The 15,027-nt window shown below is 43.2% G+C and overlaps 1 protein-coding gene across 1 annotated transcript in view; it reads right to left on the reverse strand.

The window, feature by feature from the left end:
• Nucleotides 1–15,027, reverse strand: part of RPAP2 (RNA polymerase II associated protein 2) — an 82,260-nt gene that overhangs the window by 17,756 nt on the left and 49,477 nt on the right. Inside the window, exon 11 of the mRNA XM_003125906.4 lies at nt 12,636–12,704. Coding sequence (XP_003125954.2) covers nt 12,636–12,704 — 69 coding nt within the window. The remainder of the gene's footprint in view (nt 1–12,635; nt 12,705–15,027) is intronic.

Below are 15,027 nucleotides of genomic sequence, written 5' to 3' on the forward strand. Positions count from 1 at the left end.
CCACTCCAAACTGCTCATTCAGAATGGGCAGTAGGATGGCACGAATGGCAGCAGAGGAGCTGGAGAGAGGCAGGCCCGGATTTACCCTTTGGCCTTTATAATCTGTTCTAGAAATTGCGTAAAAACAAACAAGGAGGATATCGGAAGCGTCTGAATGGTGCCTCCAAGAAACCGTATGACTTTACTGCTAACCAGAACCATCAGGATGAGAAAGTCAGAGGCAGGAAGACTATTAAAAAGGTGTGAAGTCTCTGTAATACACAATCTAACCGGAAGTGTTTAAAGACAAAAGAGAAGAAAAAACACACACGGTGATTAGGTTCTTGAATTTAACAAGTACGCCATTCGCCTGGGAATAATGTTTTCTCCTTACAACTTTCATGCAAGTTTGCAGGACTAGTTAATAAAAATACATTCAGTAATACTAGTTAGAGGAGGAGTTTGCCTCTAGAGTGAAATCTTCCATTAAGACCCATTAATATTTGATAAATGCTTCCAATTCAACGAACAAATACCAACACGTAAAACATTTAAAGAATTCTCCAGAATTGTGTCTGTGATGCATCAGATAAATAAAAGACTTAGTGCCATATCTACATACTTGGTGATTAACTGCTCTGTAACCAATTCTTTTATTTATCATTCCAAAGATGAAAAAGCTCATGGAAATCAGAGGAAAGCAATATTTGAAAGCAAGCTTTAAAATCAGAAACATTAAAAAATTAAAGTATTTACTGATTTTATAATTAAATGAGTAAAAAGATAATTTCCTAGTTATATTTAATTGTTGTTTGTTGATTTTATTAAAGATTTTATAAATATCTGCATTAAAAAAGCCATGCTAGATTTGGTTAAAAGCAGCAATTCCTTTTAGGCTGGTCGCGTCCCTATCAGACTGTATCCACCGGAAAATATAAATCGTTACCAAGGCAATATTCTCTTTACTCATGATAGTAAGCAATAATTTTTGGTTTTTCCTGTGCAGTTTTACTAGTGCTACCAGTCCTATTTTGAAGTTCAAAACGCCAACAATGGCGTGATCTGCGTTGTTCCCGTCCCCGCGTTCGTTTGATTTGCTTTACACACATGCCCTCATGCTCACTACACGCCAGCCCGGGTGCTCGGCGATGGGGAGACCAAAGTCACACAGACGAGGTCCCCGGCAGCACGAGGACGACGTTTTGGTAAGAAAACACTTTCAAATCTGCCTCATGTCTGCAGGGATCTTTCCTGGTTTAGAGCTTGTTCACACATTGTTCAAACCCAATTTTTCAATGAGTGGAAAGTCTCTTATTCTCATGTAGAAACTGGGTGTGTGTGTGTGTTTGTGTGTGGTTTTTTTTTGTGAAGTACATGTATATGTTAAGACTGATTTGTGGATTATAAAAGAGGAGAGGGCAGGGAAGGTAAAGTCAGGAATACGGAAAAAAAACCACCCCAAACCAAAAAACTCAGACACCAGAATTAAGCATAGTGACCGTATAGGTCAGGCTTAGAAGTGCTGCCCTACATTTCCCCCAAAGCGCATCACTAACCTGTGGTGGAGGGATATGAATAAGCTACAACAAGTAACGAAATGATAATACTAACAGGGGTTTTGAGAAAGAGCAGTATCTAAGGTCTGGTTCATTCACTCTTGAAATTAAGTACAGGAGGCACAATGTTACCCAAGAACCCTGACATTCAGGGAGAGAGAACCACAGGGAGGAGGGGGTGGGACAGGGAGGTGGGTGACCTGGGGGCATTCCCAGTGACTTCCAGACCCTTCCCCTCAGCTGTCTTCTCGGTCCTTCCCATCCCGCCTGGCATCCCTGCCTTTGCTGCCAACGTGCTCAAGCCTCCACTACCCTGAGAAGTCTTCTCAAGCTTCTACCACGTTCCAGTGGCTCGTAATTCCTCTCTCTTTTCCTCTTTCGACAACCACATGAAGAGGGGCAATACTGGCTATGCCTAGAAACCCTCACGCCTGTCCACGAGAGCAGCCCTTGCAATCTGTTCTCCGCTGGCATTTAATGGAAACTGCTTCCGTGAAGGTCACCCACACCCACAGCTGCCCCAACCACAGCCCAGTTCCGTTCTCGTCCTTGTCCAGCAGATGGGAACTGCCGGGCTCTCAAGAAGGTAGCTGCCCTCTCTTTTTTGAACTTCAAACCCGTTCTGGATTCCCTGGGGGTGTTCTGGTTGTACACATGCCTTTCCAAGGTACACGGGGCCATGGAAAGTGCACACATCTTGAAATCAAAATCCCAGCTGCGACCTTGGACAAAGGGCTTGTCTTCCCAGAGTCTGCTTCCCTCTCTAGGAAGTGGGACACCACCACTGACCTCACTGAATTGTGAGGTTCACATGAAATCGGGCCTATAAAGAGTCAAGCATATTTGCATACCGTTTTGGCATTTAAAAAAGAGAAAGTCTGTTCCTCCCCCTTCTGCTTTTTCTGTGCCCCCAGCCGACCTCAGCACAGAATGCAGCGGTCCCATCCTGGACCGCCTTTAACATCCTGTAACTCTGCCTCTCACGCGACTCTAAAATCTAACTCTGATTTTCCTTTTCATTTGTTAGCTTCAACTCCGCATTTTCTTTTTGTTGTGTGTGTGCCTTTTCTAGGGCCACACCCATGGCATATGGAGGTTCCCAGGCTAGGGGTCCAATCAGAGCTGTAGCCGCCGGCCTACACCACATCACAGCAATGCCAGATCCGAGCCACGTCTGCAACCTACACCACAGCTCACGGCAACACCAGATCCTTAACCCACTGAGCAAGGCCAGGGATTAAACCCGCAACCTCATGGTTCCTAGTCGGATTCGTTACCCACTGAGCCATGATGGGAACTCCCAACTCCACATTTTCAACACCTATTGGGGAACCACCCAACTGGATAATCTGCCTTAACCTTGGATCTTGCCTGAACTGGTCTCAGTACTCGGAGAACAGGTGTTAAACCCAAAGCAACCTCTCCTTCAATTACTGCCTTACATCCTCTCTTCCTGAAAAGAATTGGTATTTTTTCCAATTTTCTGTCTTCATATTTTGAAATCACGTTTGATAACCCCCCCATTGCTGAACTTTGTAGATTCAGGGGCTATATAATGTCTCTTATCATCTGTCTCTCCCATTTCATTTTCACTGTAATCATTTTAGTTCACTGCAGCCCTGTTCTTTGGTTAACTTAGGCTATTACTACTAGAGACCTTGAGAAAAGCAATTTCATAAATGCTGTGGCCAAGAGCCAGAACTGAAGGGATTAAAGAAAAGCACTGGTGGAGTTTCAGGAAGATGCAGGTTCGATCCCTGGCCTCGCTCAGGATATGGCATTGCCATGAGCTGTGTGATGTAGGTCGCAGATGTGGCTCAGATCCTGCATTGCTGTGGTTGTGGTACAGGCTGGCAACTCCAAGACTGACTGGACCCCTAGCCTGGGAACCTCCATATGCCATGGGTGCAGCCCTAAAAGACAAAAAACAAAAAAAAGAAGAAGAAAAGAAAAGCACTGCAATCGCAGACAGCAGACCAGCTCTTCAGTGAGAAGTCTGGCAAGTGAGTTGGTCAGTGAGGTTATGGACAAAGGATAGTTTTGTTCTGTTTTTTTCCTCCTGTTTTTTAAGCACTTGTAGGCAGTGGGGAAGGAGTTAACAAAAAGCTAGAAGTGACAGCTTCCTAAGTAATTCCATTCATTCACTCACTGCTAGCTATTTATTGTAAATCTATAATATTCTAGGCACGATGCTGAAGTGCTGGGTATATAATGGGGAGTAAAATCAGACACAGAGCCAGCCCCCAAAATCCTCAAATTGAGTGAGACCTTCATCAAGCAGTCAGACTACTAACACGTGCTAGCCAAGATAAGCACATGGTGTTATGATGGCCTATTGTAAAGACAGCTGATCTAGTCAGGGAAGTTTCTTGAGGAAGAAACACTTCCTCGTGTCCTCAGCCGTGAAGATGAGTGAACCAAAGAAAGAGGGGAAGGAAGAACATTCTGACACGGGAACCGCCTGTGTCCTACGAGGAGAGAGGGCGTGACGCGAAGGGCCGGAGAGAAGGTCGGCGTGGTAGGAATGGGGAGGACGGGCAGGTGGGGTGAGACGAGGCTGGAGGAGGGGGCTGGACCACGCAGGGCCACGCGGGCCCCCGGAGGAGCATCGGCCAGTCTTCGAAGGACTGGATCAGAGGGGCGCCCGCAATCCCAGCACAGGCTTCAGGATGGAACTCTCTGCTCAAAACTGAAACGACCTCCACTGCCCACTGAAATGCGTGCTTGCCAGTCAGGGCTTCACCCCTCCAGCAGACTCTACCTCTCGACACGCTTGCCAGTTCCTCTCGACCGTCGCTCTTCTTCTTGCACCTTTCATTACACGAGCACTTCCGAGAATGCTCCCACCCTTTCATTTCGACTTCTTGAAACTATCTTCTAGGCCCATCACAAATCTCCCTTCTGCGAAACCTTTTCTGATCTTCCCAGCAGAGGCCGCCGGCTCCTTTGACCCCCGCTTACACACGCTCCGCTCCGCTCGGCTGCAGCTACTCACGCAGGACTCGCCCCCCCTTCCTCAGCCTCCGGGGGGCTGTCACGTCTCTGACGGCAGGGTCTTGGTTTAACTTCTGTAGCCCCTACAAGGCCCGGGACACAGTCGTACCCACAGCAGCTGCTCCATAAACATCTGCTGGCTCTTTTAAAGCCAGATTTCAATTATTTGAAAACGCTTCCATTATTCTGTCGCCTCCGCAAGGACTTTCAGTTATGGTGCTACGTACGGCCAAGTGTGACTCTCATCCTTTCCTGGCATATGTGGGCTCTGTCTATGCTGGCTTTCATGGCATGATGTTAAAAACATTAAAAAAAAAAAAAAAAAAAAAAAAAAAGACGTCCAGACAAACTCTTTACAAGAAAAATCAGGGCTACATACTACCTCAGGGAGAAACTCATTACCATACCTAGTTTAGAGAAGTTATAGCAATGAATGTTTGGGATCTTTTCATCCATAAAAGAAAAAAAAAAGGAAACATTATTCTAGGACGACTTAAAAAACATTTCCTTAAATGTGATCTGAACACAGAGTCAGGAATGCTGACATAAAAGAACAACCTTCTAGATGTCCCTATTCTTTGCTAAGACTTACTCCCAGAATAAAACGTAAAGAATAATAAGGAAGAGGGAAAAAGGCCCATAGGTGTGGTGACGATTCCGTAAGCAAATGAATTCTAAAATGCATTTTTACATTAAAAAACCCCAACCTACCCGTCTTACTTCCCTCCTCACCACCTTGGGCGCAGTGCTGAGGCACTCAGTCGCTTCACTGCTGCCTTCGTATCTTTGATGTGGATGGCAGCAGGATGCCAGCTAAGTCTCTGGCACGAAGAAAGGGATCTCGGGGTTCACCCTGACTTCAGTGAGTACGCTGTCATCTTCCCACAGAAGAACAGCCAGCTGCATCAGCCACTGGATCTCTCTGCCAGCTTAAGGACTAAGACGCCCAACAGGGCAGGGACACTGGGTTGGGTCTCCACGACCCGCCACCAGCAGCTAAATCCTCTCCTCTGTTGAGTACACTCATCTCCGCCGAATGCTTCAGTAGCCTCTGACGCCTTCATTAAAATAGTTCCTTACTGTAGCATCGCAGAGGTAAATTCATACTGCCCAATCTATTTCACCAGGATTCAATCCCCTCTTACTGCCAATGAGACAAAAAATGCTTTACAGAGCAGCTCTGCGGTTAAGAAACCTGTGCCAGGCTACACTGTTAGTGCAAGGGGGGAAATAGGATACAAGCCATAACGAGAGTGAATGCACAAGTTAAGAGACCCTTGCAGAGCTAAAGGTGATCTCTGGGGTAAGGGGATCTCATTTATTAGAAATACCACCATGCTTAATAATAATTATTTACATATATTTAAACTGCATTAATTTTATCCTAGGCACAAATGTGAAGTCCCGAAATGCGAAAATCAAGAGGCACGTGAGGCTGTCATTACTAAAGACTTCTAATAGAAAAACAGACCAGAAGAACCCACCGTGAAGAAGTATGTCATTATGGGTTTTCTATTTCAGATCTAGTATCTAGAAAACTGAGATAAAAACTTTGATTATAAGAGACCATGAAAGCCAAATAAAATAGAGTGTTTTTCTTATAACAGATGGTTTATGTCCTGATCATGTTTGCATTTAATGCTTTAGGATTACCTATTAATAAGGAAGCAGGGATGCTTCCCATTGATATTTCTAAACGAGTTCTTGGTAACTCACGCTGTAGTGAGATATTACACAGAGGTTTGTTTAAAGGGTTGGGCTGTCGTGCCTTTAAACTTTATATCCAAATCCTGTTTGTGACAGCTTTATAGAGCAGCTTTGGAGATGAGTGTTGGAAAAACTTCTTGATAAGAACAGTGCTCTCAGAATAGTGGCTTGACTTCACTTCAATCCTCCCAGACAGAAATGGAATCAGCAGGTAGTGTCCACACAGCATGTCACACTCTAAAGGTGCAGAACCCAGAGGCTAGAAATAACGGTGTCAAGAAACCTCATGCTTCCGCGTCTCCCCTGGCCCGTCCTCCCAGCAAGCTCGGGTAGGACGTGAAGCTGTCAAGAGCAGAGGGAGACGGACTCCTCGGGTCAAGGTGGGGACCGTGAGGGCTGAGAGCTACCTGCTAGCAGCTCTCATCGCTGCTGTCACTGCTGCTACTGCTGCTGCGTGGGAGGGGGAGCTGGAGAGCATATCTTTCTTCCTGGGACCCTTGGCGACTTTAATGTATATTCTGGCCCAAGGATGGGGAAGCTTAGCTACTCATGGATTAAAAAACCTTCCATTATAAAACTGCCAAAAACAGGAGGAACTGTGAGGCAAGAAGAGATGACCTCTGAAATTCAATCTCCAGAGCCTTCACAGAATGCCAGTGGTGATTTTAAAGCAGTGCAGCCACTGTGGAAAACAATCTGGCAGTTCCTCAAAAGGTTAAACACAGAGTTAGCACGTGACCCAGTAATTCTATTCATAGCTATATATACTTATGAGAACTGAAAACTTATGCTCACACAGAAACTTGTACACAAATGTTCATAAAGAGCCAAAGAGTAGAAACAACCCAAATGTCCATCAACTGATGAATGGATAAATAAAATGTGGTATATCCATACAATGGAATACTACTCAGCCATAAAAAGGAATGAAGTTCATGTTACAACTTGAGTAAACCTTGAAAACACTGTGTTAAGTGAGAGAAGCCAGACACAAAAGGCCATATATTATTCTATTTATATGAAATGTTTGGAATAGGTAAATCCATACAGAAAGTAGATTAGTGGTTGCTGGGGGGTGGAAGAATGGAAAGCAGGGACTAAGCTAATAGATATGAGGTTTCTTTTTGAGGTGATGAAAATGTTCTGGAATCAGTGGTGACAGCTGCACAAAATAGTGACTATACTAAATACAAGTGATTTGTACATTTTAAAATGGTGAATTTTATGTTATATGAATTATATCTCAATAAAACACAATTATATATAAAAATTTCATAATTATAAGGAAACGTACACATTATTTCAATGATCGATATGGTCTGATACTGAGAACTAAACTGGGAATGTTAAGAGAAAGGCTTTGGAATACTTCTGAGAACCGATACATTTCTAAGGAACCGTCTCTTCATTTTTCATGGCGTGCTCACGCATTTCTCTAAGGAAATCAGTGACGGGCACACTATAAAAAACAATCTGCTGAGGCAAAAAGCCTTCGCCACATCTTTCTGTTCATGCCTGGCACCCGAGGGAAGGGACTCTCCCGAGTGTCGATCCGTGTGACGGTTACCTAAAGTGGCTGCCCATGGCCAGAGAAGGCTTTTGTTGCGCGATCATGGTCAAGTTGAGCTTATTTAAATACCATTTCCCAGGACTTACATGCTACTCCCAGAACGACGGGAATACTCAAAGCTTTTAGGGGGAATAAACTATGGCCTGGTCTCTGTCTAGGAAGTGGGCCACAGTTCACTGGAAACAGACAGTTCAGATAAATAAAATGAAAGCAGACATTTCTGGAGATCATCTTGAAAGCTTTCCATTAGAGAACTCCAAGGGCAGGAAACCAGGACCAGAGTGTATCCACAGGCCACCTTCTACTCTCCGTTCCTCCTAAGCAGCACAGAGCAGGTAAGCACGGATGCACTCACTCCTTCATGAGAAAACCAAATCATCCCCACGGAACACAACTCACTCCTCTCCGTGGCTGGGCGCTATGAGACATCGGATTCCTAGGCTACGAATAACCACAGATCATTATAATCGAATAGCAGCGGCCTTTTACAAAGGTTCCACATTCAACCTTGATGAAAAAGTTCCATTTTAAAGACAAGAAGTCACGGAAGATACTGATCCCGCTTCTGGTGTGTGTGCTGCACACAAAGAGAACTCGGGCCAGTCCGTTGGCTTCTCTAAGCCTTCACGATGGCTCCTCTTTGGCTGCCAGCCTTGGTCTGGACCCTTCCCCTGATTTCTCAGCTTTAGGTCAACAACTGCACAGTGCCCGCTCATGTTACAGGCTCAGGTAGAATGACAGAGGCCAGAAAGACGGGGAGGACCAAGGGCAAAGGGAACACAGAAGGGAGGAAACGGACCGAGTCTGGGGGGCGGGGGTGGTGTCATGACTGTAAAGTCTCAAAAGAGTCAAAATCTTCTCAAAGACACTCTTCTGAAAACTGTGACCGGGGTCAAATATGATTCTTCAGTTTCTGCTTTCCTAATACTAAGGTTAGGTGAGTGTTATGAGGAAAATCAAAACAAATACGTGATACACTATGAGGAGGCACCAGGAAATGCACGTCGATGTAACTTACTTCGCTTTCTAATTTGGTATATAAAACATCAAGATATATAAATTCATTCACAAGCTTTACACAATAGAGCATAAAGGTCCTAAAATATTTATAGCAGGCTATCTATATACATATACACATTTTTATGGAAAATCATGCATCAAGACTGTGGAAAGAGCTTAATATCTTATTAGAGCATTATTTATGCGAGAAAGATTCAATATTTTATTATTTCAACATAAAATATGTAATCAAAGTATGATAAAGTTCAATGCAAACATAAAATTATTATAGCCAAGAGCTTAAGCAAAAACAGCAACTACTAGGTTACTTTACTGCATTTCTAATCAGCTATTGATTTTTTTTTTTTTTTTTTGGCCATGCCCACAGCATGTGGAAATTCCTGGGCCAGGGATAGAACCCACAACACAGCAGGAACCTGAGGTACTGCAGTGATAATGCTGGATCCTTAACACATTGTGCCACAAGGGAACTCCACCAGTTATTTTTAGAACACCAAAACAGTGTTAATTAGCACTCTTATAATTTGGTTTTTTTGGTCTCTTTGTCTTTTTAGGGCCACATCCATGGCACATGGAGGTTCCCAGGCGGGGGGGGGGGGGGTCTAATCAGAGCTACAGCTGCAGGCTTACACCGCAGCTCACGGCAACACAGGATCCTTAACCCACTGAGCAAGGCCAGGGACTGAACCCGCAGCCTCATGGTTCCTAGTCAGATTCGTTTCTGCAGCGCCACGACTGAAGTTTCGTGTTTTATCACGAGTTCCAAAAATGTCTACAAGCGATGACTAAAAAAAATTCCATTGGAAATTTGAGAGTAAATGCAAAGGTTTTCCAAATCCTAGGATGATTATTAGGAAAAAGAAAAACGGTAATTCCACGTATGCCTATGTCCAATCTTAGTGGCAATAAATTAAAAGGCTGAAGGCAGGGACTACTGCTCCACAAACACTGTGTGTTACCTCCTTCTGCTTTATAGGTACATGCTTCTTGGAGTGTCTAACGTCTCCGTATTTTTCTCTGTGTTTAAGGTTCTTTACCCAAAGTTGGCTCTCATGCCTGTTTTTTCTTCCCCCAATAACAATGTCTTCTCTAAAAATTAACTGTGAAATCTAAGAGGGGGGAAAGAGGGGTACAAATATAAATTAAAGCATGTTTTGCAGAAGTCTATGGGGTTGATTTTAACGTGATGGGTATATGTACTTTAATTTTATCCCATCCCATATAATATTTATTCTAAAGGGATGATAAAAAGACAGGCTGAGAAGGAAACGGCTTATTAGATGAGACATAGATTCCCTGGAGGGGCAGAAATAGGAAAAGCTAAAGGGGATTTTCTGAGAAATGAGGAAATAAGAAATAAAATATGGGGACAGGGCACAGAAGTCTTAGCAGCAGATGACTAAAGAGGTTTTGGAGTTCCCATTGTGGCTTAGTTGGTTAAGAACCTGGCTAGTATCCATGAGGATGTGGGTTCAATTCCTGGCCTCGCTCAGTGGGTTCAGGATCCAGCATTGTTGCAAGCTGTGGTATAGGTCTCAGATGCGGCTCAGATCTGGCATTGCTGTGGCCGTGCCATAGACCAGCAGCTACGGCTCCAATTCCACCCCTAGCCCAAAAACTTACATGTGCCGCAGGTGCGGCCCTGAAAAAACCAAAAAAAAGTAAAAGGAGATTTTGGGAGTTCTCTTATCGTGTATCAAAATGGCTTCTTAATGATTAAGTTAGTCATTAATCTGATCTGGTCTATAATCTGGCATTGTCACTGCAGGCACTCAGGATGCTGCTGTGGTGCTGGTTTGACTTCTGGCCCGGGAACTTTCACAGGCCACAGGGAGAGCCCCCCCCCGCCAAAAAAGAGAGAGACAGATTTAACTAGGAAGATAAAGACTGCAAAGAGGGCCTATGGCAAAAGTTAGAGAGAAATGTGAGAAAACAAGATTTGAAAGGAAAAAAACCGAAGTACCAGCCAACTTGGTGTCCATAGTGATGGAATATTTTAAAAGAAGCCAAAAGGGCTTTAACCAGAAAGGCTGTAAGTCGTCAAGGGATCAAAAGGATCAAAGACCAGGAGAAAGGTGGGCACATCTAACCGCAGGGCTTGGGGACAAGGAGAGAGAATGGCTGCTCTGACCTTAAGACTGACTGCACAGCGGGAAACGTGCTATTCACCCAAGATGCGAAGATGTGAGGTCTTGGATTCAATTACGTTGCTATTTGTAAGGGTCCCTGGCCCTTGAAATACCTACACTACACCCAAAGTTAGGTTCAGTCCAATAGTACGTAAAGGACTAGCAAAGCTTTCAGTATTCTGGGCCACGTGGATGCCTCTAACAAAATCAAGTAAGAGACATTTACTTCTGCATGGACTAACCGTATGAAATTGTAATGGTGGCCTTTGACACGTCATTTTCCCTGCTTTTTCCCCTTTTGTTCCTTGCTATCCATTTTGGAGAAGAGGGGGCAGGAGTCCGACACAAGAAGAAGTAGGACCTCACATGCCCTCAGTAAGCAGCTGCTCATTAAGATCATACTTCCAGTTAATGACTTAGAAAGCAGGATTCTAAGACGACTGCTGGGCCTGGGCCTCTGACTTGTCAACCAAAAAAGTTACTTCCCCTTTAGTATAATGAATTGCAGAAGTACAGCTTAACAGTTATCTATGAGAGTTTATTAGCAGGCAGAGGATATGGTGGGTGAGCAGAGATACTGATATTTTTTTTGCCAGTGGCCAAAATATTTACAAATTTCATAAAATGGAAAGAACTTTCTAAAAAATTAATAAGATCTGTTTCACAAATTACCAATTCAACTGGAACACTGAATAGTAGAAATGACAAAAGATTTGTTCTTATGGTTGATAAAAAATTTATATCAGGGCATTCAAGTAAAGTTATTTTCTGTGTTCTGATTTAATGAATCATGTGAGTTGTGTCTGGCTGGGCGACACAGATGCTGGTTCACTGAAGCCTACTCTAATGCCTCCCAGCACAGCCTTCCTCGAGACAGTGAAGCCAGAATAACATGTCAGACTGGAGTATATCAAAGAGAGAAAAGTAGGCCTGGAGATGCTATGAGGCTGGCTCCTAACACTTCGTGGCCTGAGTGTCCAGTAAGTGTTCAATGTCCTATGGGCCTCAATGACCTCACAAGCACCAAGCAGCAACAGTAATGCAGTAATGAATGGTCTGACTTCTGCAATTCAAGCTGAAAAACACGACACTTACTAGATGGTTTTAACCCGATTGATAGACTGCCTTAGAAACCACTAGTGATTTCTTAAAAGGTGAGTGAGTATTAAATGTTTTATATAATATAGGAAGTATCCACTCCAGTTCCTTTAAATCTGTTTGATTTTAAAGATGTACATTAACTTGGAAAATAAAACTCTTCTGATGATATAAGTGATGAGAGTTCTGGTAAAAATGAACTAGCACTAGATATACCAGTAAAAATACAGATGTAAAATAACGAAGCCATTCAACATGAATAAAATTCACTATTAAAAATGGAATTAAGGAATTGGTCTGTATGTATCTCACACGGGCATGTTCTTCCCTTTTACAAGATTACAAATAATATTTGAAAAGAAACAGGCCCTTGGAAGAAAATATATTTAAAAATACAGAGAAGGATTACAGCTTATCAAAATGTGGCATGGCATTTTACATCAAAGTCATTTTATCACAAAAGAAAGGAAAATAGGCACAAAATAGAGGTACAACACTTTCCAAGAAGTTTAGAAAAATCAACAAATAACTCTGTTTTTCTCTATAAGAGTCTTCATATTAAAAATCTGAAAGAGTACTTACAATGAGAGCAACACCAAAGCAATTAAGGTCCACTCTGCAGGTTTGTGTATAATGTTCCTATTTGTTAATCTGAAAGACAGTGAGGTAAAATTAACCAGAACGTTGCTAGCGTTAAATATATAAACTTTCCACTTTTAGATAAAATCAGATTTAGGATATACATTAAAGAGGACTATTTTAAAATTCTTGTTACATTTGATAGAAAAGAGTCAACAGTACAAAAATGTGGCTTGATATTCAGTATCTGATAATGGCCATCTCAAAAGGAAGGCTCATATTTATATATTTACAACAATACCTCTGGATAAGATGGGGATACAGGAACAACATGGGAAATGAAATTGCATGGTTTACTAAAATACACACACACACACCTCCCTGTAACCACATCCTCTAGTCAAATGTCGGATTAAAGATGACAAGGTAAGCTACTTCTGATTTTAGTTTTAATTCATCTTTTGCACCCTTCTACCTTGTGAGGTTGGCAGCAGGCAATTAAGGGACATCATAATCCTAATTTACAGAAATAAGAGTTGATTTAATAAATTGTAAGACTAGGTCTCAATTCATGAAACTTATGTTTTAAAAAATCAGAAGTAAATTTATATCCTAGCAATTGACGACAATAAACATTGTAGTCATCTCATTTCCCAAAAGCACTTAGAAAGATCATTCTAAATAAAAAATGAAAGTTCCAGAGTTCTCTGGTGGCAAAGCAGGTTAAGGATCCAGTATTATCACTCCTGGGGCATAGGTTCGATCCCTGGCCCAGGAACTTCCACATGCCGTGGGCTTGCCAAAAAAAAAAAAAAAGCCATAAATCATTAAAAAAAGAAAACAACAGCCAGTAACATATGATAAAGGACTGTTATCCAAAATATCAAAGAAATCTTAAAAGGTAGTAACAGGAAAAAGAATGGCCAATTAGAAAATGGGCCAAAGACTTCACAGACACCTCACTAAAGAAGATACAGAGGAGCTCCTGCTGTGGCACAGTGGGTTAATGATCTGGCTTATCTCTGTGAAGGTGGCAGTTTGATTCCGGGCCCAGTGCAGTGGGTTAAGAATCCGGCATTACCCCACCTGTGGCTCGGACTCAATACCTGGCCCGGAAACTTCCATATGCAGCAGGTGTGGCTGAAAAAGGGATGGGGGGGAATAGTAAGATAAACACACGGCAAGGAGCACAGGAAAAGCTGTTCCACATCCTATGTCGCCAGGGGAACAGAAATAAGACGATGAGATGCACCACACAGTTGGCACGGCGAAGATCCTGGGCAACCATCGCCACAGCCAAACGCTGGCGAGGGTGTGAAGCAAGAGGAAGCTGCGTTCACTGCCGGGGGGAAAGACGTGGCACAGCAACTCTGGAAGGCAGTCTGGTGTCTCCTATAAAACTGAACATGCTCTTACTGTGCCATCCAGCAACCACATTCCTCGGTGATTAACCACACGAGTCAAACCTTGGATCCTCACAAAACCTGCCTGTGGATGTGCAGCAGCTCTGTCTGTCTATTTCTATTGGAGTACAGTTCATTTACAGTACTGGGTCCCTTTCTGCCGAACAGCACAACGACCCAGTCACACAGACATTCTTTTCCCCGTATTATCCTCCATCACGGTCTAGCCCAAGAGACTGGGTAGGGCTCCTTGCGCTGTGCGGGAGGGCTTCTTCATGGCTTTCCATTCTAAATGTAAGAGAATCGCAGTTCTATGTACAAAGCCACCAGAACTAGGAAGCAACCAAGACGTCGCTCGGTAGGTAAACGGACAAACTGCAGGACATCCAGACCACGGAAAACATTATTCAGCCCCAAGCAGAAATGAGCCATCAGGCCTGAAAAGACATGGAGGTATTTTAAATGCGTCTTATTTAAGCGCAAGAGTGAAAGAAGCCAGTCTGAAAAAGCTGCAAATGGTATGTTTCCAAGTATTTAACATTCTGGAAAAGGTACAGCTATGGAGACGGTCAAAAGATTAGTGGTTGCCAGGAGTTGGGGGCAGGGGGTTGGGGGGGGGACGGGGTGAATAAGTGGAATGCAGGGGATTTTCAGGTCAGTGAAAACACTTTATGATACTATGATAATGGACAGATGTTGTTGTACATTAGTCCAAATCCACAGAATGCCCAACACCAAGAGTGAACTCTAGTGTCAACTACAGACTCTGGGCGATGACGGTATCACTCCTACGGCACATCGGTGGCAGTGAGTGTATAACTCCGGTGGGGGATGGTTTTGAATGGGCAGGGCCGTGCATGCGGGAGTAGGGGCATATGGGAAATCTCCATACCTTTCTCCCAATTTTGCTATAAATCTAAAACTGTTTTTTTTTTTAAATAAAGTCTTTGAAAAAAAAAAAAAAAGGCCAATAAATAAATTAGCAAAGGATA

Source organism: Sus scrofa, chromosome 4 (genome assembly GCF_000003025.6).
Source record: "Sus scrofa isolate TJ Tabasco breed Duroc chromosome 4, Sscrofa11.1, whole genome shotgun sequence".
NCBI classification, from domain to species: domain Eukaryota; kingdom Metazoa; phylum Chordata; class Mammalia; order Artiodactyla; family Suidae; genus Sus; species Sus scrofa.